We start from the raw sequence: 21,129 nt of genomic DNA on the forward strand, positions 1-21,129 counted from the left end.
CAATGCTGAGAAACTTTTCAAAAATTATTTTTCACCAGCAGGTGGCACTGTTGAACACCACACCTAATAGGCTGAACCCCATCCTCAGATCTCCTAAGCAAGGAGGGGACATTATAGCGCCACATTTTATTTTTCCAAAGGGCCCTTCTCCCTCTGGTGTGGCACCCTTATTAGAATGTTTCAGAGATTCTTGGAAAACAGGAAGAAACTTGGCTACTGTGACAACAGGATGCTGAACTAGATGGGCCACTGGTCTGATCCAGCAGGTTAGTCTTGCATTCCTGAGTTCCTGTTTCCTCTCCTTCTAACAACGGCACCACAGATTTGTGCATGCACTGACATATGGTCTTTGGAGGGGCAGCAAACACTCAATGTGGCCAATCTTCAAAAAAGGTTAGTCCCCTGCAGCACCTCCCACACTATTCTCCAACACCCAGAGCAAATTTTTAGTCATTCCAGGAGACTTTGGGAAAAGTGGAACCCACCCAGAATGAACACATTTGAAAAACAAACAAGCAAGCAAGAAAACCAACAGTTCATACAAACAGACTGAAAGGAAGCACACCTGTTACAGATGCAGAAGCAGCGGTGATTGCTTGATTTTTATCAGGTTCAGAAACAATTTCATCTGAGACAGTTTGTACATCTTGATGTGATTTATTAACTTGATTGGTAAAGAAAAAAAGTAAAATCAAGATCAATCAACAGAAAGGCAAAACAAAACATTCTGTTACTTATTGAAAGAGGGTTATTTCCGGATGGAAGGAATGAAGGACTTGGTCTGAAGAGGACAAATTTCATACACAATGCTTAACACTGCAAAACTTATTGATTGCTATTTCTTCCACAGTTCTTAGGCTGTAATCCTAAACACACCCAGAAGTCACACTGAACACAATGTGACTTAGTTCTGAGTAGACATGCATAGGATTGTGCTGCTAGGAGATATTCTAATAGAAATTAACTTAGAGGAAAGCAATTTAGCTGCAAATGCTAAAAAAGCAACAACATAATAATTTCTGGCAGGTTATTTTACCAGGATCTGTATTTGTAGAGGCATCTTGAAGATCCGCAATTCTTTTTCTTACAGAAGCCAAGTAATGTAGTCCTGCTGAAGAAGTAACTGCCTCTGGGTCTAAGAGGGAGGAATACATAATTACTATCCACATCAAAATTAGTAGGGGAAGAAAACTATTTCAATAGTTTTTGCTAATTTCATTGTCTCAGCTGTACAATTAAAAATGAAGAAAACATAATTCATATTCAATAAAAAAGATTAGAGAAACATTTCTGCATATGTAGGTGCGTTAGGTGAATCCTGCACTTATATCCATTATAAATATAATCACAATTTTACAGATGGGAAACTGATGCCAGGAAATAGTGATTTATTTCAAAATGAATCCACAAAAGCAGTGAATGCATGTAAAGTTATGACTGACAATTCATTCCAAAGTTCTTTGTATCTACTAGATCATGCTAAATATCACTGTCGTTCAAGATAAATACCATGGGTTGTGTTCCATCTTACTCCTATTCAGAGCAGACCAACGGAAATTAACGGGTATGATTAAATTCATTCATTTCAATGGATCTATTCTAAGTAGGACTTAGTTGGATACAACCTCATATTTCAATAGAATGGACAGGTCATAACTGGATCTTCCAATTTTAAAAGTTTTGTTGAAATACTCACTCAGTAAGGAGCCACCATCATTGAGGTCATAGCTGAATTCTGTTTGATTATCCTGACAGAAGAATAAATATGATTAAATTCATATAGATTCAACTGCTGCTAACATATTTCAAGATACTAATATTATTTCAATACAATATGTTTAAATAAGAAATAGATAAATGTGCAACTCCTTTTGATTAAGAGATCATACATGGTTTTCTGTAACTTTCTTACAAATTATTATTTTAAATTTGATTCACTTCTGTGATTCCCATCATCGTTTTAAAATATACCTAGGAAGCATTTGAGGGAGAGAAATTAAATAGGTTTTGTTCTGATTAGTCCATCCTGTCTGAAAGATCTACTAGATACACAACTGAAAAATTATGTATGTTAACATTGCTTACTTCATAGAATAAGTCTTATAATTGTTCTGCCAGAGTACAATAATAATAATTTTATTATTTATACCCTGCCCATCTGGCTGGGTTTCCCAGCTGAGCTGTTGTGTTGGCTGAGCTGTTTTGTCTATATGCCTTCCCTTTTTCTTTCTCCAGAGTTAACTTTAACAGGTCAGCATCCAATTTTTTCTTTGCCTCCTACTCAGAATAGGCAGGAACATGTGGGACTACCTTTGAAGGTGACCCGGAAACTAGAACTAATCCAGAATTTAGCAGCTGGACAGGTGACTGGGAGCGGCCGCCGAGACCACATAACACCAGTCCTGAAAGACCTACATTGGCTCCCAGTACGTTTCTGAGCACAATTCAAAGTGTTGGTGCTGACCTTTAAAGCCCTAAATGGCCTCAGCCCAGGATACCTGAAGGAGTGTCTCCACCCCCATCGTTCAGCCCGGACACTGAGGTCCAGCACCGAGGGCCTTCTGGCGGTTCCCTCCCTGCGAGAAGTAAGGTTACAGGGAACCAGGCAGAGGACCTTCTTGGTAGTGGCGCCCACCCTGTGGAATGCCCTCCCATCAGATGTCAAGGAAATAAACAACTATCTGACTGTTAGAAGACATCTGAAGGCAGCTCTGCTTAGGGAAGTTTTTAATGTCTGATGTTTTATCATGTTTTTAATATTCTGTTGGGAGCCGCCCAGAGTGGCTGGGGAAACCCAGCCAGATGGGCAGTGTATAAATATTATTATTATTATTATTATTATTATTAGGAATTTCTTGGCTCTGGAGGTGCTACCCCTGGTTCCTTTTCTACCCTGCCCAGGATCAGACCTATTATCGTATCAGTGTCATTTCTGCTCCGCAATTAGCTGCTCTTTTCTCACTATGAGACTCTATACTTAATCTGTATAGTTTTTTGTGTTGTTGTTGTTGACCTTTTCACTGGCTGCACATATCTCTTGTTCTCCCTTCCTCTGCTCCAGAGCTGTTATTGGCAGGACAATGTCACACAAAACCTAAGGAAAAGAAATGCAGACATGTTCACATGGGTGGTAGCTCAGGCAGACCTATTTACTGAGCAATTGTACTGATTTGTTAGCAGGGAGGTTATATGACAATAAGCTTTGGACCTGATTTCCTCACAGGGTCTTCAAGTTAGTAATTCATTCATCCCACACTTTTCAGTGAATTTTCTCGTTACTTTCCTAACCACAAAAAGTCTGTTTCTTTTTTATAGTGGATTTGTTGTGCTAGCGCAAAAGAGCATTTCAATTGTGCAAATCTAAATCTCCCACTATGTGCTTGAATCCCTCTTGCTGAATACCGACAGCTTAGAAGTGCTCATTAAAGCAAATAATAGAGTCAACAAGATAATTATGAGTCAGAATTGCTGTATCACTGTACCTTTGCTTGCTCTACAATATCAGCTGAAACAACGGAGCCATCTTGTTGAAAAGTCACAGTTGCTTTCTTCCTTTCTTGCTTCTCCTTGATCTGTTTCTTGACACGCCTCCTCTGCCTATTATTACATTAGCATTTTAACAACATTCAGATAATTCTCTCTTTGTATTTAGACAAATAGCAAAGTCCATCAACTGAGCAACCTAGGGATGGCACTAGTATTAAGGGACTCGCAGAAAATACAAATACCACCTGGTAAGCCTCTTTATATGTCCAGGTGTTCCCTGAGAATGGATTCATCTGAAAACAGCAGCAGGCAGCTGGGAAGTGGCTGTTTTATTTACCGGTACTTTTACCGCTTGATACCACAGTACAACAGAGATACAAATAATTAATTTTGTGTCTCAAGAGCATGTTTAAAAGGAAGCAAAAATGGGCAAGTTATATACTCAAATGACCATGAAACTGGACCACAAGACCCTGCCTGCCTCTCCCCATGGTGTTTTGCACGGTGAATTGTGCCTATGGAGGTTTCAATATTTGATAGGAGAATTACTGAGTAGTTCCTCTCCAGGCTCATTAGGGATCAGAGACAACTCCCACACTTCTTAAAAGAAGCAGAGAACTTGTGGGGCTGAAGCCTCCTTCTTTAAAACAAAACGTGTAAAATAACAAAAGAGAAACAAGACTGATGCTTGAGCTTGGTGGACTGAAAGGAACAAGAGACAGCAAATCAGAGTTTATTGAAGTTTCTGTGGATCCTAATCCAGACTAAAGTCAGCTTGCTATCTTGCCTCTGATTTGGCAGAAGAAACCACTGTTTCTGAACCAATACAACTAGAAGGGATAAATTATATTTGTTTTGTAATTTATTATCAGCCCATAGTTACTGCCTTTTTCTTACGTTAAGTTCACCAAAACTGATATGATCACATTTAGATAGATTGGTATGATCAGTACTATTTGTTCTTACCTTTTTTTATTATTCATATCTTGTCTCACTTCACGCGGTTTAAAGTTAGCTTTTAATAACTGAATCTTTTCAGGATGGTCTTTAACCCCAATGTGGGGGACTTGGACAACCTGGCGGCTTTGCTCAAATGCAATGATATTTTGAAGTGGGATGAGTTTTGGTGTTTGAAACTGTTTAGGAAAGAAAGCAGGTTTTGATAATTATGTGAATAATGTTATTTTTCACAAATTGGATGATGACTTTGAAAAGCAAAAGAGGTCAGATTCTGAAAATACTGAAAGACATTCAAATTCCACTAATGTAAACGGAAACAACAATCAAAGGAAGGAGTAATGTTTATTAAGACATACTTAATTCTTATGCACATCTTTTAAAACAGAGATGGAGACTCTGTGCCCCTCCAGATGTTGCTGGATTCCAGCTCTCATCAGCCACAGCCAACATGGTCATTGCTCAAGGATAATGGGAGTCAAAGTCAGCGACATCTGGAGGGCCACCAATTCCCCATCCCTGTTTTAAAGGGAAGGTTAAATTATTTAATTAAAATATGTGTTATTTCTTAAGTTGATATCCTCCAAAGGATGCCCAGCAGCAAATAGTTCAGTAATAAAAATACAAATGAAAATAAAAACATAACATCTAAAAACAACAAAACATATAAAACATCTGTAGCAAATTTCAGAATGGATATAACCAAATCATGTATCTAGACAGGCTGACCGAAACAGAAAAACTTTCAAAAGATATCTTTATGCATGCTTATATAGAATCAATTACCTTGGTGAGTGGAGGTAAATTAGTGTAAAGCAATGGCATTCCTGTCTGCGAAAAGGGGTCTATGGAATCAAAGTTCTTTTCCGAAAGTTTAGCAGGCGGCATAGTGGATGGATGCTTGTATTGTGAGTAGGGCTTCAGATAAAGCAAAGGAATCGGTGCAAAATTTTGGTAAGTTTTATGCAAGGGAATCCCATTGTCAACCAGTGGCTTCTCTGCCTTTAGATGTGCATGAAGGTGTTGAGAAGGCGCCATATTTTCTTTTTTCTCATATTCATCCAAATTAACATGGTTGGAATGACCCTTATTTACAGTTTCTGACCAACGGCCTGCCTGATCATAGTTGTTCAAATTTAGGTGTTCTGTTGTTCCTTTGTACTCTGGCATCTGTACACCTTGAGGACTCTTCACCAGAGGAGGAGGTACACCCCAGGCTTCTCTTTGTTTTGGGAATGGTCCATTGAAAACTTTTGGGGTTTTTACTGGGCAGATATTGAGTGGCTGGAACTGAAAGTCAGGTTTAAGTTTAAGCAAAGGAAGCCCAGTTGCATTATTTAAGGGTTTTGAAACTGGAATAAGCTTAGGTATCTTCTCAGCATTTAGGGAAACTGATAATAAAGGTAATGGTCTGGCTGGAACCTGATGAAGCAAGTTTTGAAATGGTGGAACCTGGCTTGTTCCAATGGTCTGGCCCTCTGGTAAGCTTGAAGAATCACTGATGTGCAGTGGATTCTAAATGAGAGAAAAATATACTGTCACAAGGTGAACAGACAATGGCTTAATGTAATAGATGAAGACCCTAAATGAATTATAACTTTACATTTAAAAGGGCAACTCTCTACTTACTGAAGTATCTCCATTATGACTTTGATAATGCAAGCTGTTTTTCTCCTGAGAATTGGTGTTTTTCTTAGTGACATCACTACTGTTTTCTAGAGTTGTCATCTCTTTTACTGGCAAGTCATATGTTACAAGTTTTGGAGGAGTCCTATCAACATCAGTGCCGCCAGTGTTTGAAGCCTGGTTTCTTCCCAACTGAAAGGACTGTGACTGCTGCATCTGCTGCGACATATTTGGCAAGTTGGCAAATGATGATCCTACCACTTGCATGAGGCTCATAAAGTTGATCTGCTGCAGCTAGAATATAAACCAAAATCATGACTAAAAAAACCCACGACTTCATAATATTCTTATTCTATTGCACTGACTCAGCAAAGTGCAGTTATCTAGGAAGGCAAAAGTTTCTATATTTTAGTGAAATAATACCAGCTGAATAACACCAAGGATTCTGCTCAGGAAGATCATATTTCACAAGCACAGTTTTGTCCTGCGCAATTATTGCAAGTACTTTATTGTAGATGCAGAATTTTCACCAATATATGAATAAATGAATCAGTACACAGTCTTGCTCAACGGATCCTCTCAAGTCACATCAGACTCCCACACTGCTCAGAAACGCCTCCTTCATGTGCATATAGTCAAACTTCAGTTGTCAAACGTAATCTGTTCCAGAAGCCCATTCGGCTTCCAAAACATTCGACAACTGAGGCGCCGCTTCTGATTGGTTGCAAAAGCTTCTTGCACTCAAGCAGAAGCCCCGTCGGACGTTCGGCTTCTGAAAAACGTTCAAAAACCAAAGCATTTACTTCTGGGCTTTTGGTGTTCGGGAGCTGAAATGTTCCAAAACCTCAGGAGCCGAGGTTTGACTGTACTTAAAGTGTGGAGTGTACCCATCCGCTCCACTCCCAAGTGGGCTGCCGCCAGCTCTAACCCAACCTCCTAACATTCAGCAGAGCACTGGAAAGAAATTCCTATATGGATAAAGCTGAAAGTGCCTACAGGGAACCCTGATCCCATAGGATTCATGCAAATGCACAAAGCACAGGCAAGTATTGCAAGGACAGTAGCCACAGTCCCCCTCCCTGCATTAAACAAGTATGTGGGGAGGCGAGTATTTGAACCCCCATCTGTGTCTGTCCCAGAAGCTGCCTGAGTACCATATGTAACCCCCTTTGAGGAACAACATGATGAATTAGTGAAATGTACACAAACAAACAAGGAACTTCTTCTGCTATAAGTGTTTCGGACATGTCCCCCATAAGAATTCTAGCAGGATCGGGAACACTTTTTCATAATGAATATTTTTTACCTGAACCAATTTAAACATTTCATCTTGCAGCATTTGCCTAACAGCATCTGAAGCGTTCAGTGGTTGTTCCGTTCGTAAAGTAGTGTTAACTTCTTCGTTCTTTGGAACCAGAGGACTACTTGGAAGAACACTTGACACTGCAGTGAAAGAATCCCGTTCATCTGAGACCGCAAACTGTACACTGCAGAAGCAGAGGGAAAATATACCTGAGACAAACTAACTTGTAAAATACCTAGATTATCTGACTGAACCCTTATGAATCCCTGCTCAAAAGTAAACTGAATTGCTCAGCCACTACCTGTATGCAGTAGCAGACAACGGGTTGCAAAACCTTTGACGCAACCAATGTATCTTTAATTATAACTTCAACTTTTCACATGAAATGGCCAGAAGCGTTATTAGAGATTAAGTTGACAGATGACCTTATGCCTAATATTTAAAAAGAGCTTCTTAGTTTCTTTTACCTAGTAGTTTCTGACTTCATTTCAGGGCAAAATGAGCATGGAGTGTTATTGGGAGTTGTCTCGCATTTTGTATGGTAAATACTGTAGAGAGAAAAAATTTATCAGGTCAGGATTTTTTCATCACATTAGGTATCTTGATTTGAATGCATGTCAATTATTTTAAGAGAAGTTATACTTCTTTATTCCTTTGATCCTTTGAAACACAATCAGCCAATTCCGAGGGTGCTTGCTAGCCCCACATATTCAAGTGGGGATGGAATGTCTGTATTATGTCATATGCTCATAAAAGCTGGCCTGCTTTGTAGGATCAAATGAAGTAGTTCTGTTCAGACTAGTGCAACTGATTTTCTCCTCCATCTTTTCCCTCTGTGCACTCCCTAATTCTCTTCTAGGTTGCCACCCACTCCACTGCCAAAGCTCTGAAGACAAATTTGGGAGAGACACAGGGAGAGGAAGTTCTGTTGGCAGAGTGGAAGTCCTTGCACAAACAGAAAGACTGCAACTTTCACCGCAACATCTGAAGAAAAGTGACACAATATGGTGTCCCAGGAAATAGAATTACTGAAAGTTCTAATAAAATCAGAGGAAGGGGTAGAGGAGGGAAGGGAATCCCCATGAGATACAGTTCTTTGTACACGTTAACAGGATTTTTTTTGGACTGGGGCCCTTGCAAACACCAATGGCCAAGATACCAAAGCAAAAAGGTGTCTTTTGAGCACCCTTCCAATAAATTTTGTGCTAGGTTTGTTTTTCAAAAAATCAAGTTTAGATTCATGTAAATCTGCAGGAGTCTGATAAAACTAAACTGCACTTTTAAGTAGTACATCCTTTTCTTTGATGATGAATTTAATGTCAGGTATCTAAACTTCCCTTAAACTAGAAAATAGTTAAAGCACAATTTTATTTTATTTTAAATTAAGGATATAATTTCTCTCACTTATCCAGCTTGGTAAATTTTTCCTCCAATGTTTCCGTCAATGGATCTTCTGGTGGATATTCAACATCTGATACAGACGGCTGCTGTAATTAAAAAAAAGGCTTTTAAGTCCATTTGAGCATGTTAGCATGCAATTGTCTCACAGAAACACCTTATTTAAATCTATACAGTCCAATGGTGACTGCTTGGGTCCTTACGGCACCCGCTGAGGAGTGCCCAGCACTAGAAATGTGTCTGGTTTTCTTAGCTACTGGTGGTAGGGAAATTCTTAAGACCTGCTTCAAGACCCAGAAGGAGCAGAAAAAGATGGTGGGGGTGGAGTGGGGAAAGGAGGAGCTGCTGAGGTAAAAAATGAGGTTTTTGGTTTTATACGGTTAAATGGAAAATATCCAGGTAAAACTCAGGAGAGAGAGAAAACAGAAGGTAAGGTGAAGATCCCAAGGAGGATGTGCTCTGAGCTGACACAGGAAACAGACTGAGCCTCAACAGGCAGAAAAGAGCAAAGACTTTGAAGTTTAGGTATTTTTTGTTTGCAAGCTTTAGGGCATGCAATGCAACCTGCTTAGAGACCTCTGGCAACCATGAGAGAATGTGCATATGTGCACGTTCAAGTGAATATATTTTACTCATTGCTGTGGTAACTTGCCTCTTTCTTTCGTTGTACCGATTTAATGCTGACAGAAATGGTAGGACTCTTTGAAACTGCAAACGGATCTTCATGCTCTTTAAAATAAAAGGCACATAAAGAGAAACTAAATCACTATGGGGACAATCCAGTCTATTGCCATTCCTTCCCAACTGTAAACACCCCTGCTCCATCAACTGATTATCTCCTAAAAGTGTGTATATTCCAAGGCCAGTGGGACCTGCTACAAAATATCCTAAGAAGAGTACTCATGTTAAATGGCCTGGAGCAGGAACCTGGTAGTACTGTTCTGGCTGCTTGTGGGATAGGGTGTTTCAGGAGTGGAGAAGGAATAAAGAGCACTTCCTATTTTCCTTCCAGCTCTCCCAAGCCTTCCCCTCAAACCTACTTTACAGTGATATACTGGGAGCAGGGGCACATAGTTCTGAAAAAGACACTAAACCACCCCTACCATTTACTAGAAACTGCCAAGGGCTTCCTCTGCCCTTTATTTTCCTTCATTCCACTTCCTTTTAACTGACATATGAACAATATGTGCCTCCAATTGCTCTCAGCCACCTTTTATATTTTCGTAATGGTTGCAGGGACCACCTGAAAGTGCTGTGAGAGCCACTATTTGTAAGCAACTGGCTTAGGCTTTAACTATAGATAAAAAGCATAGCTAGAGGCTGAATATTAGAGTATGAATTCTGGAGAAACAGCAGGCTCTAACAGTTGTACTAGTTTAAGCAGATATATAGGTGTTTGTTACAGAAAGGCATTGTTTTAAAATTTGTGTAAAATAGCAGCTTAATATCATGTATGTGGATCTCTGTAGAATTAAAAGGTAAAAGACCCCTGACAGTTCAGTCGCGAACGACTCTGGGGTTGCAGCGCTCATCTTGCTTTACTAGCCAAGGGAGCTGACATTTGTCCGCAGACAGTTTTTCTGGGTCATTTGGCCAGTATAACTAAGCCGCTTCTGGCAAAACCAGAGCAGTGCACGGAAACGCCGTTTACCTTCCCGCCGGAGTGGTACCTATTTATCTACTTGCACTTTGACATGCTTTTGAACTGCTAGGTTGGCAGGAGCTGGGACAGAGCAACGGAGCTCACCCCATCATGGGGATTCGAACCGCGGAGTTCCCCCTTCTGGCAAACAAAGCTATTTTGACATTGCTCCCATTTTCCACTACATATCTGTGTGAGATGAGCTTTTCAAGCATGATTGCTATAAAAACTAAATACAGAGAGAGGCTGAGAGCTGTTGATGAAGAGCTACGTGTGTGTCTTTCTTCGATTCCAGCCAGAATATCAGCTTTGTGTTCCCCCAAACAGGCCCAGGTTGCCCACTGAATAAAGTATTTTATAATTTTTCATATTTCTGTTTACTTACTATTTCATAATAAAGTAATTATAAAATACTTTCTTTGTGTTTATTTGATTCCTATTCAAGAGAATTACTTTATATATAGTCAATATAGGCACAGAGTTAAATTTTTTAACATTTTCTAATGGTGGTGTGCCTCATGATTTTTTTCATGAAACAAGTGTGCCTTTGCCCAAAAAAGGTTGAAAAACACTGGTTTAGACCACAGCGCCACCTGCATTAAAAAGAAATAATTATTTTAATTAATTTAAATTTAACTAACCTTCATTTTCAGATGTCACATCTTCATTTGATATGTATCCCCCTATTTCTTCTGTCTGAAGTTTGACAGGATTTCTTTCTTCAATATCTACACCATGTGTCAAAGGATGATCCTTGAAATTAATTTCTTTCTTCTCAGACTGCTTTTCATGTAAGGTCCTATACATGGGAAAAGATTGCAAGAACTGAAGACTTCAGACTGTAGACAGCCTTTCTTAGCATCATGCTCCAGCTCCTGACATTCTAAGCTCTTACATGAAACTGAACAATTATTACCCTGGAAGTCTTTCAAAAGGTTCGCCAAAGGCATGTCCATCTTGGATACCAGCTGGAGTCCCAACTGATGGAGAATAGCCTGTATCCACACTGATGTCTTTCTCTAGTTTGGCTCTAACAGTTGAAGTACTTGCATACTGTTTGTGTCGTTTCTAAACACAAAACAAAACAGAACACACATATAATTTCTATGTAAATACATGACTAGCAATGTTTCATCACCAACAATGCCCCACAAACTCTCTCTATATTAATGCCTTTATCTAGCAAGGAAGATCTGCCTGCCTAAGGAGAATGGTGAGCATGCAACCAATTTGGATCCAATGAACTGGATGTGGACTTCTGATATGGATTCCTCTCTGTGGAATTAACAGTGGAGTACAACTTGCTATATGCATACTAGATCTAGATAGAGTTTGAAGTTGATGTTCCTCCCATACCAAATTTGTTCCTGCAAGCATCTTAAGCTTGACAGATTTTTCTCAAGTACATACTTCAATTAGGCTGCATCTTAAATAATATATTCTGCAAGTTAATAAAGAAAATTATCAAACTTGTTCTTTATACAAGGCTTTGCTCTACTTAGTTATTATTAAACTTCTCAAATTAAATGCAAAGCAATGAGTTCAATGAACAAATTGTTCTTATAGTATGGTATTTAGATACATTAGAAATATTACATGTCAAAACTTTAATTACATAAATACCATAGCCCTAGTATTTCTCACTCAGGTCTTCAAGGCAGTCAAAGTGCATCACAGAAAGAACTTGTATGTTTATGGAAGGTCTGTGATCTCCTAGCAACGGCACTACAGGCAGTTACTTCACATTCTAAACACTCAGCCAGCATAAAAGCATGTTATGCAATCAACAAGAAAGAAAGTATGACAGCATTTGCTATATGCATTTTGAATTATATTTCAACACTGAGGCAGACCTATCTACAGTGCATTCACCTAAAATACGTCTCTCATGAAATATGTGATTATCCACATTGTCTCCTAAAGATACAGCTGAACATTATAGTATTTTCATGTTCCTCGTCCCTGTCGGTTTCCTTTTTTATAAACAATTCTAGAATCCTAGAATTGTTGGCTTAATAGGTTAGTCCAACCTCCTCCAAAACAGGAACCTCAACTACAGCATCCATGAGAGATGGCCACACAACCTCTGCTTCAAAACATCTAAGGAAGGAGAGTCCATCACCTTCTGAGGGGGGTCCTGTTCCACTTTCTAATGGCTCTTACTGTCAGAACGTTCTTTCTGATGTTCAGTCAGCAATGTGTTACCTTGTGCTACTCTCTCAAGATGGAACAGGGCTTAATACATGCAACTGGGAACATACGAGAACATTGTACAGACAGTTTAGCACATCATAATTTCCTATCACTCCTGGGGGGTGGGGAATTGTACCCATATTTCCAACACATCGCAAGAACTGTGTGCACTAGTTGCTCCAAGTGGTTGCCGACTGGACAATTAGAAGTCAGCTGACTTCTAATTGTGGGATTTGGTAGGAGTGTGGATTCTGAAAATGACCCATTTTCGTACATCAGTCCAGGAAATGCAAGTCTGATGAGTCTGCTTCATGAATCACATTTGCTAAATTCATCCCCCACCCTGACACAGAAATGAGTCCAACTGAGTTTGATGTTGTTTACTCTCAAGAAAGTGTGAATAGGTTTGCAGCTTAAATATGGCACAGTGTGGAACAAACAATAAATTAAAGCCCCCCAACTACACTACAGCTTATAAAGTGTTTTCCCTCCTTAATACATACAAAGAGTTGGGGAGAGGTCTGAGTTGCTCACAATGGATATTATTGAGATTCTTACATTTGGGGGAAGTTACATTTAAAATAAGATATAGAATGCAAATATTCCTGAGGCAAGTATTAGGAGTTAGGAAATGTCCACTCTAAATTTGTGGTCTTTCTGTATCCAGATTTTATTTGTACATTGATGCATATTAGCTAGCAACCAAACCTGGTGGGTTTAATTTCTCTTACTTACCCAAAGATGGACATTTTGATTTTGTGATTCACTGGAGAAATTTTGCTCTAAAAGCCACAATGATGTAAGTATGGCAGATGCAGATGTTTTTACATGCATCATTGGCTGGCATTCCTGAAATGGCTCTGTGGAGATGGGATCATAAAGCAGTCTTCTATCAGACCATCTGATCATCCATTCAAGCAAGCGAGCTACATTGTTAAATTTAAAGTTCATGTCTGGAGTTGGTTCTGTTCTTTGTAGAATATTGGTTACCTGAACTGCTTTGTAGATATATCTATGAACAGGAGCTGTTTGGGGGGAAGAAGTTTGTTCAGACAAACGTTGAGTTAATACAGGCGCAAGAGTTTTTTCTTTACAGGAATCTCGTGCACCATAAATAGATTGCTGGCTTAGACCAAATAATCCTCTTCTTGCAGTGAGTCTCATCACTGAGTCACAAACAGAAGTCTCAAGCACAGCTGGTTTATTAGAAACCTTTTTCTTATCATCACACAAAGGATCCAGATTAGCAGCACTGGGATCAAAAACAGGAGTGTAGCAAGAACCAGCCCTAAAAACATGTTGGCCTTTATTTCTGATCTGTCGACGTTTCAGTGTTGTGTGAACATCAAAAAGGAAAGAGTTGAGTTCATGTTCCCTAAGGAGTGTGGAAAAGCTCATCAGAAAAGGAATCATAGAGTCTTTGTGATTGGCCAGATCTCTTTCAAGCATGTATGTTAAAAACAGATCTAAAAACTTAACATATTCGTCATCATCACGTTCAAATTCCCATTCACCGACTAGAGGCAAAACATGCTGATTGGTTAAGCCTTTGCAGTTCTCTTTTATAATACATTTTCCTTCTACATTTAAGTCTTTTAGCTTTTCAGTACTTCCATCGTATCCAGTCAATTCTCCTGCACAGTTGGAAACTTCTCTACAAGAGATCACAACAAATATATTAGACAGGGCAATCAACTAACAAATGACCTCTTTTTCTTGAAAAAACCCACAAACAAATTAAATACAGTGGTACCTCTGGATGCGAACAGGATCCATTCCGGAGCCCCGGTTGCACCCTGAGTAGAACGTAAGATGCGAGTGCGCATCGCATTTTGCCGTTTCCCCGCATGTGCGTGATGCCTGTCATTTTGAGTGTCTGTGCATGCGGCGAAACCCGGAAGTAATGCGCTCTGTTACTTCCGGGTCACCACGGAGCATAACTTGAAAATGCTCAACCTGAAGCACATTTAACCTGAGGTATGACTGTACATAAATGCAGGTTTTCTGTTTTCAATACTGTTAACATGACTCAAAAAGTCCATCTAGCCATTAAAAAGATCACCAACCTTTTGGGACCAGTAGGGACATTCCAAATTTTGATAAACTGTGTGCGGCAGTCACAAATGGCTGCCATGAGGGCATGGTATAACATGAAATGTGAGTATAATCATTGCTGCTCCCTCCACCATGAGACAACCATATGCATGCTGTGGAAGTTACTTATGTCCTACTGGTCCTGACTGTGGAGATCATATAATATTGATTCCCCCACCTTCAAATACACCCACCCACCCATGCTGTTGCTGTCTAATAAAAACAGGCAGAATTTCCCAGTACCAGGAAAAATATAAAGCAACAGTAGGCATTGTAACTCTCCAACGGTTTGACTTCATCCCCGAAGGCGCACTCTTCCAATGTTTCCTGAGATTGATACCAAAAGGGGCACTCCTCCCCAAATTTAGAAATTCCCTTCCAAAATCCTATTAAAAGAAAACACATCCCCCACCCCTGCCAAAAAACATGAGGGCCACCAACCTGGTAGCCACAGGTTCTGCGTTAGCAATCCCTGCACTATTATTAGAATAAAAGATGAAAATAGTCCTGCACCAATTACAGTGGTACCTCAGGTTACAAATACCTAGGGTTACAAACACTTTGGGTTACAGACTCCACTAACCTGGAAGTAGTACCTCGGGTTAAGAACTTTATCTCAGGATGAGAACAGAAATCGCGCGCCAGCAGGCCCAATTAGCTAAAGTGGTACCTCAGGTTAAGAAGGGTTTCAGGTTAAGAACGGACCTCCGGAATGAATTAAGTTCGTAACCAGAGGTACCACTGTACAGCTGTCAAACTAATGTCAACTCCATATGGAATCACAATTGTTAACTGAAACTGAAAGGGTTATTAATTATACCTTAATATGATCATTTCAAAACATTTTTTTAATGTCTTTCTGGTAGGGAAACAACATTTTTCAATCAATGGAGGCTGACAGTAGACTCACACAATGTTGGGCAGGCTACTAACTAACTAACTAACTAAATAGATAGATAGATAGATAGTTACTACTACTACTCTGCTGAGTTTCCATGTAGTTCCCAGACACTGATGGAGCTACAGAAGCAGAATTGCTTGTTACTATCCAATGCACCCCTACCCGGGAATACACTCCACTGAATACAGTGTAGCTTATTTCCAATTAAACATGCGGAGCAGTTACATTGGACTTTTCTCGACTGCCCAAGTATTAACTTGCTATGAAGGGCTGGAAGGTGAAATGAACTATATTCAGCAATATCATAAACTCATACTTGTGATGTTCTTGCGTCTGAGAAGAAACGTGCCTTCTTGTTTCTTCCAACATCAAAGCTTCTGAGATTGAGTCCGCTGTTTCAGCATCACTATAAACCTGAGAGTTTCCCAGATCTGAAATTGTGCTTCTGCTTAGACTAGTTCCCAAAGAAAATCTATCATAGCAATAAGCTTCAGGATCTTGTGTCTCCTCTTCTGGTGGCTCCCAGATGCTTCTTTGATGGGGTCCTATGTTCCTTATCACACGCTTTAATGTTTTCATATTCACTTTGTGCGAAGCCTGTATTACAACAGACATTATTTCTTCATTGTTGGGACCTAATCAAAGAGACATAAGATTTGTTACTATGCTTTTTCTACAGAGACTACAGTATATACATACAAAATGCCTTTCAAATAACATATGACCCTTTGAACATTCCACCACTTTCTAAGGGGTGGTTTTTTGGTTTGCTTTGTGTTGTTGTTGGTTTTTTTTTTAAGAAAATGCTGATAAGTTAGTTGTCCACTTTGTTTTCATCACCACTAATGGTACCTTTGACTACGCAGTGTCTAAGTCGCTGGTGCAGAGCATTATATTTATCTCTTAATGGGACTCTTACATCATCAGGGTTTGGAAATGCTTTCACCAAAATTTCTGCCACCTGTACAAAAGAACAATGTCAAGATAATTTTAAGCTAATTAACATAGGTTCTGGAAGATCTACACACAACAACAAATATGAAAAAGAAAATATTAATAAAGGAAGCTAAACTCTGTAATCCCCTATAATTTCTGATCTAGATAATATTACCTTTTTGGTTGGTGGCAATTCTCCAGTAAGGCTTAAAATTATATCCTGTACAAGTTCTTCAACATTCATGAACCTAGCAAAAGGCAGCATTCGGCAAGCCCACTCCAATGCACTGAAAGAGTGTTCAACTATACAGGCATCAAATTCAGTTGTCTTACATTCCTAAAGAAATAACACAAAGCAATAGGTGTAAAAGTCTCAAACTACCTGTGATGGCAGCAGATCTGTTTGTTTAAACCTAGGTATGTCCCAATAACATATAAAATATGGAATTGGGTCCAAGTCCCAACTTTAGGAGCAAAAAGGAGAGCATAGGTTAGGAAAACTAAACTCTCCCCCTCCACAACCTTCCCTTCCTCCACATTTCCCCCCAGATGATACTCAACACTAGAAGCAAGTTCAACTGGAAGATACATGAACATGTTCTCTGTTTCTTTTGGGTCCTTCAGAGATGTGTGCAGCTTCTCACCTGGCAAGCCCCAGGTAAACAGAGGACATGTGTAAAGACTTGGGAGACTTTATTCAATTCTGCTGCTTCTATATCCGTCCCCGCCCCCCCAGAAATTTTAGAGGAAGGCCTATAGCTCAGGGGAATAACATCTACTTTGAATGCAGAAGGTGCTAGGTTCAATCCTCAGCATCTCCAGGTAGGATTGTAAGAGACTACTGACAATAGTGAGCTAGATGGACTACTGGTTTCACTCAGTGTAAGGCAGCTTCCTAAGTATGCCTGAGAATGCAGGCTGTGGACAGAGTTCAGCACTGCTACAAACTCTGCTTTGGCTTTTAAAACTGGACACATGCACCCATTTTATAAGTGAGTGGGGTGGATCTGGGCTAAAACTAAGATGTCTGCATTGTATCTATATTGTGAGCCTCAGTCTTGGCTGTTTTTTTGAGCACAAACATGTCATTTATAAGATGGCCATTTAAGAGCAATTGAAAGATGACAGTATGGTTGCCTATGATGTTAAAGTTCTATGCTATTAATATTACCTTCTGATTTTCCAAATTCTCTCTTGCAGTTTGGTACCGTCTGCAACTGTCAGATAATCTTTCACGAACATGAAACATCCAACACAATGCGCATAGTTCTCTAAAGCATGCTGTGAGAGCAAGCCAGAGAGATAAAGTCTTGATCAAGCAAGAGAACAAGAATGTTGTAAAATAAATATAAATTATCAACATTTTCACTAAAAATCATTAACTTATAAGTGGCAGTATCTAAAAAAATGTTGGTTTTAAAAAATGATATTTGCTCACAGACTGTTGTAGCAGCATGTTTTGTCAATAAGCTTCAAATGGAAATACTAATTTTTAAGAAGTATATTCCTCATCCTATGGGCAAGTAATATTTGATAGACTTTCCTGGGGGGAAAGACAGGATTAGTACATAAAAGGGAAACAATGATTTAGGTGATGAAGTGGTCCATTGCACCTTCCAGGTTCTTAAATAAATCTGACCACATTCCCAGATTTGGGGTAAATTAAATTAGCCTACTTATAATGGCTTAAAATAGCTTATAATGGTGCATTCATGTTGGAATACAATTTTGTGTCAGGTGGCATTTCATTAAGGGAGAGGAAATCCAAATGTTTTTCTGCAAAATTCACATTGATCAGACTACATTCACTTTAGATGTCTTCAGGAAGCTTCATGAACTTCTGTTCAGCACTGTTTCATGACATAAAAGCCCCCAAAGAAAAAATGACTCTTTACATGTGGGGACCGAACTGGCTGTGCTTTGCAAGAGGTTCCTTCTAACTTTGATGAATACACCCTTAAAGCACTTCTAGTAGACAGACCTGTCTACTGATTGAGAGTCAACATGAAAAGAACTAGAGCTGAGAATCTGACTCTTCGTTTTTATACTCTTTTCAACAACAGGTCAAATATTATATTTAGCACATCATTTTCAAGTCTTAGGAGAACAAAGGTAGCTTTCACAGTAAGTGATCAGTAAAATGGCAAGGAGTTGGAACAAAGGGTCTTTGCTATTTTCTAGGTTCATTGGCTAAACTAGTAGACAAATACCTTCAGAACGAAGGGTGGGTGTTTCAAAAGGACAATTGTGAATAGGCATTGCCACTCCAACTTGACCTTTTACTCCATTTCAACAATTTACAGCATCTGTGCACTTTTCTCTAGATACAAACCTATAGTTTTACACGAAACACTGTCAAGTCCACGATCACCAGAAGATGTAGGCCTTAAGAACACCGTATGACATTTAGAATAATTAAGCAAATTTTCTGGAAGAGCACTTAATGAGGGAAGAGCACCTTTCTTGCGAATCTGAAAGAGTGGAAAAAAGCAAAGGTTACAAGAGAACAATTTAGATAAACAAGTGTTCCTGAAAAGACAGAGGTGTTATGTGTCCCAAGTTCTCATTTCTGGGATGTCTGGACATTGTTACATGTCCCTAAAGAAGCATTTTCATCTAGGTTACATGGATGCTGACTAGGCCAGAGACATAAAGGATTACAAATCAACAGGTGGCTTTCTCTTTATGTTTGAAAATGGTCTTGTTTACTGGGTCTTGTTTACTGTAGCTTTTTCTTCCACAGAGTCAGAGTACACAGCTGCAACAGAGGCATGCAGAAAACTGGTCTGGATTGACCAACAGACTATGGACTTTGGGTTGTTTGGGGAGAAACCTGTCTGATTGATGGAGCACATCCAAAGCTATTCAAAATTATCTCAGAGCAAGAAGTTTCATGCAAGAACTAAACACATTATTAGGATGAAATACCACTATGTGAGTCAGGTGATATAAGATGAACTTGTTGAATTGGCACACTGTCAAACCTAAGAAATGAAAGCTGACATTCTCACCAAGCCCCTACCAGGAGAGTTTCAAGAACCTTCTCGTCAAGATGGGATTCTGGGTGGTTCATTAATTTACATGCAATTGTTATATTTGCCTGGGAAGGGATTTATGAGATAATCAGCCTCATATTACCAACTTGCTTACATTTAATGAATGAATGAAGGGGTACTGTATGAAGAGTATGCTGTCCTGCCTAGCTTAGTTAAGTCACTCCCCCATACCTTGGGAGGAAAAGTTATCAAGGTTTATCAAGCTTTTTGTTCCCCCATCACTCTACCATGTGAACTCTGACGTGTAAATTGGTCTGGGCTGGCTGCTGCAAGCTCAGACTGCATGGTTTTCTACAAAACCATCTTTGTGTTTCTATGCAAATATTTTAGAAACATTCATCACTTTTGAATCTATATTTTGTCTTTTCTTAATGCTATATGGAAAAGCACATGAATCTGACCTTTGAATAATTTGTAAGTACAGTCATACCTTGGGTTGCATGTTTTTGGGTTACGGACTGTGCCGAACCTGGAAGTACCAGAACGGGTTACTTCTAGGTTTCGGCACTTGCGCATGCACAGAAGCGCTAAATCATGCTTTGCAGAAGTGCTGAACTGCATCATGCGAGTACGCAGACACAGTGCTGCGGGTTGCGAACATGCCTCCCGCGCAGATCACGTTCGCAACCCGAGGTTCCACTGTAAGCCATTTTTTACTTACCAAACGTGTGGTCTCTTTCTAAGCTAAGGAAAGAGAGGAACTTTGGAAGCAACTTAGAAGGGGATATTTTAAAGGTCTAACAGTCTATAATTACATGTTTTACTTTGTTGCATATTTTATTTTTAAATCTTTGCTGGGGTTCTCACACCAAAGAGTTCTTGCCCCAAACCTGGATCTAGGCAACCAGGAATTCTCCTTTTTATTACATGTCCCCCCTTTCCAACCAAGATTCAAAGCCCCAAATATCTAAAAGACTTGCCTCCCTCCCTACAGACCCTCTTGAGTGCTGAGATTGGCAGAGGGGGCCCACTTGGTACTTTCTCTGCCCTCAGAGGCTTGAGGGCTGGCAGCCCGGGAGAGGGCATTTTCTGTGGTGGCCCCTAAGCTGTGGAACTCACTCCCCACAGAGGTGCATCTGGCACTTCATTATACTCCTTCCATCAAATGCTAAATCTGCACCTCTTAACCCTGCCTATTGACACTTGAGGTGCAGTTTATAGATCCCACCTTATACTTATTTCATAAAATTTATTCACCACGTAAATTGGCTTACAAAAAAACAATAAAATCAATAAAAAATCACAACCATATTTAGCAGGCGACAAAAGTTAGTTATTATCAGTTATAAGAAAAGTTTAAAGCACTTTCATCAGTATACCTTTTGCATTATTTTCCGTGCCCGTTTCAGCTGCACAATATACCACTGAGCAGCAGGGAAAGAACAGTGTGCTGCCCGAAAAAGGAGAAGAATTCGCTGAACAACTCCAGATACCTTCTGCCGACAAACTCTCTCCATTCTTAATGCTAAATCGATGTGTTCTTCCTAAATATTGCAAAATTAAAAGGGGATAAAGGGTATGACAATGAACAATGAAA

At 39.5% G+C, this 21,129-nt stretch overlaps 1 protein-coding gene across 7 annotated transcripts in view; it reads right to left on the minus strand.

Moving 5' to 3' along the window:
• Positions 1–21,129, minus strand: part of CPLANE1 (ciliogenesis and planar polarity effector complex subunit 1) — a 50,685-nt gene that overhangs the window by 10,824 nt on the left and 18,732 nt on the right. For 4 of the 7 annotated variants that reach the window (XM_080972137.1, XM_080972141.1, XM_080972139.1 and 1 more), the window contains 21 exons: positions 20,912–21,076; positions 18,869–19,007; positions 17,708–17,817; positions 16,712–16,873; positions 16,453–16,561; positions 15,917–16,235; positions 13,341–14,259; positions 11,329–11,480; positions 11,054–11,211; positions 9,423–9,499; positions 8,777–8,859; positions 7,840–7,920; positions 7,376–7,556; positions 6,073–6,363; positions 5,230–5,958; positions 4,453–4,622; positions 3,483–3,597; positions 3,014–3,094; positions 1,697–1,748; positions 1,037–1,135; positions 566–664 (listed from right to left, as the gene is read on the minus strand). In XM_080972137.1, coding sequence (XP_080828263.1) covers positions 566–664; positions 1,037–1,135; positions 1,697–1,748; positions 3,014–3,094; positions 3,483–3,597; positions 4,453–4,622; positions 5,230–5,958; positions 6,073–6,363; positions 7,376–7,556; positions 7,840–7,920; positions 8,777–8,859; positions 9,423–9,499; positions 11,054–11,211; positions 11,329–11,480; positions 13,341–14,259; positions 15,917–16,235; positions 16,453–16,561; positions 16,712–16,873; positions 17,708–17,817; positions 18,869–19,007; positions 20,912–21,076 — 4,291 coding nt within the window. The remainder of the gene's footprint in view (positions 1–565; positions 665–1,036; positions 1,136–1,696; positions 1,749–3,013; positions 3,095–3,482; positions 3,598–4,452; positions 4,623–5,229; positions 5,959–6,072; positions 6,364–7,375; positions 7,557–7,839; positions 7,921–8,776; positions 8,860–9,422; positions 9,500–11,053; positions 11,212–11,328; positions 11,481–13,340; positions 14,260–15,916; positions 16,236–16,452; positions 16,562–16,711; positions 16,874–17,707; positions 17,818–18,868; positions 19,008–20,911; positions 21,077–21,129) is intronic. The other 3 variants (XM_080972138.1, XM_080972140.1, XM_080972143.1) reach the window with 3 other exon arrangements.

This window comes from Podarcis pityusensis, assembly GCF_964106645.2.
Source record: "Podarcis pityusensis genome assembly, chromosome: 11".
NCBI classification, from domain to species: domain Eukaryota; kingdom Metazoa; phylum Chordata; class Lepidosauria; order Squamata; family Lacertidae; genus Podarcis; species Podarcis pityusensis.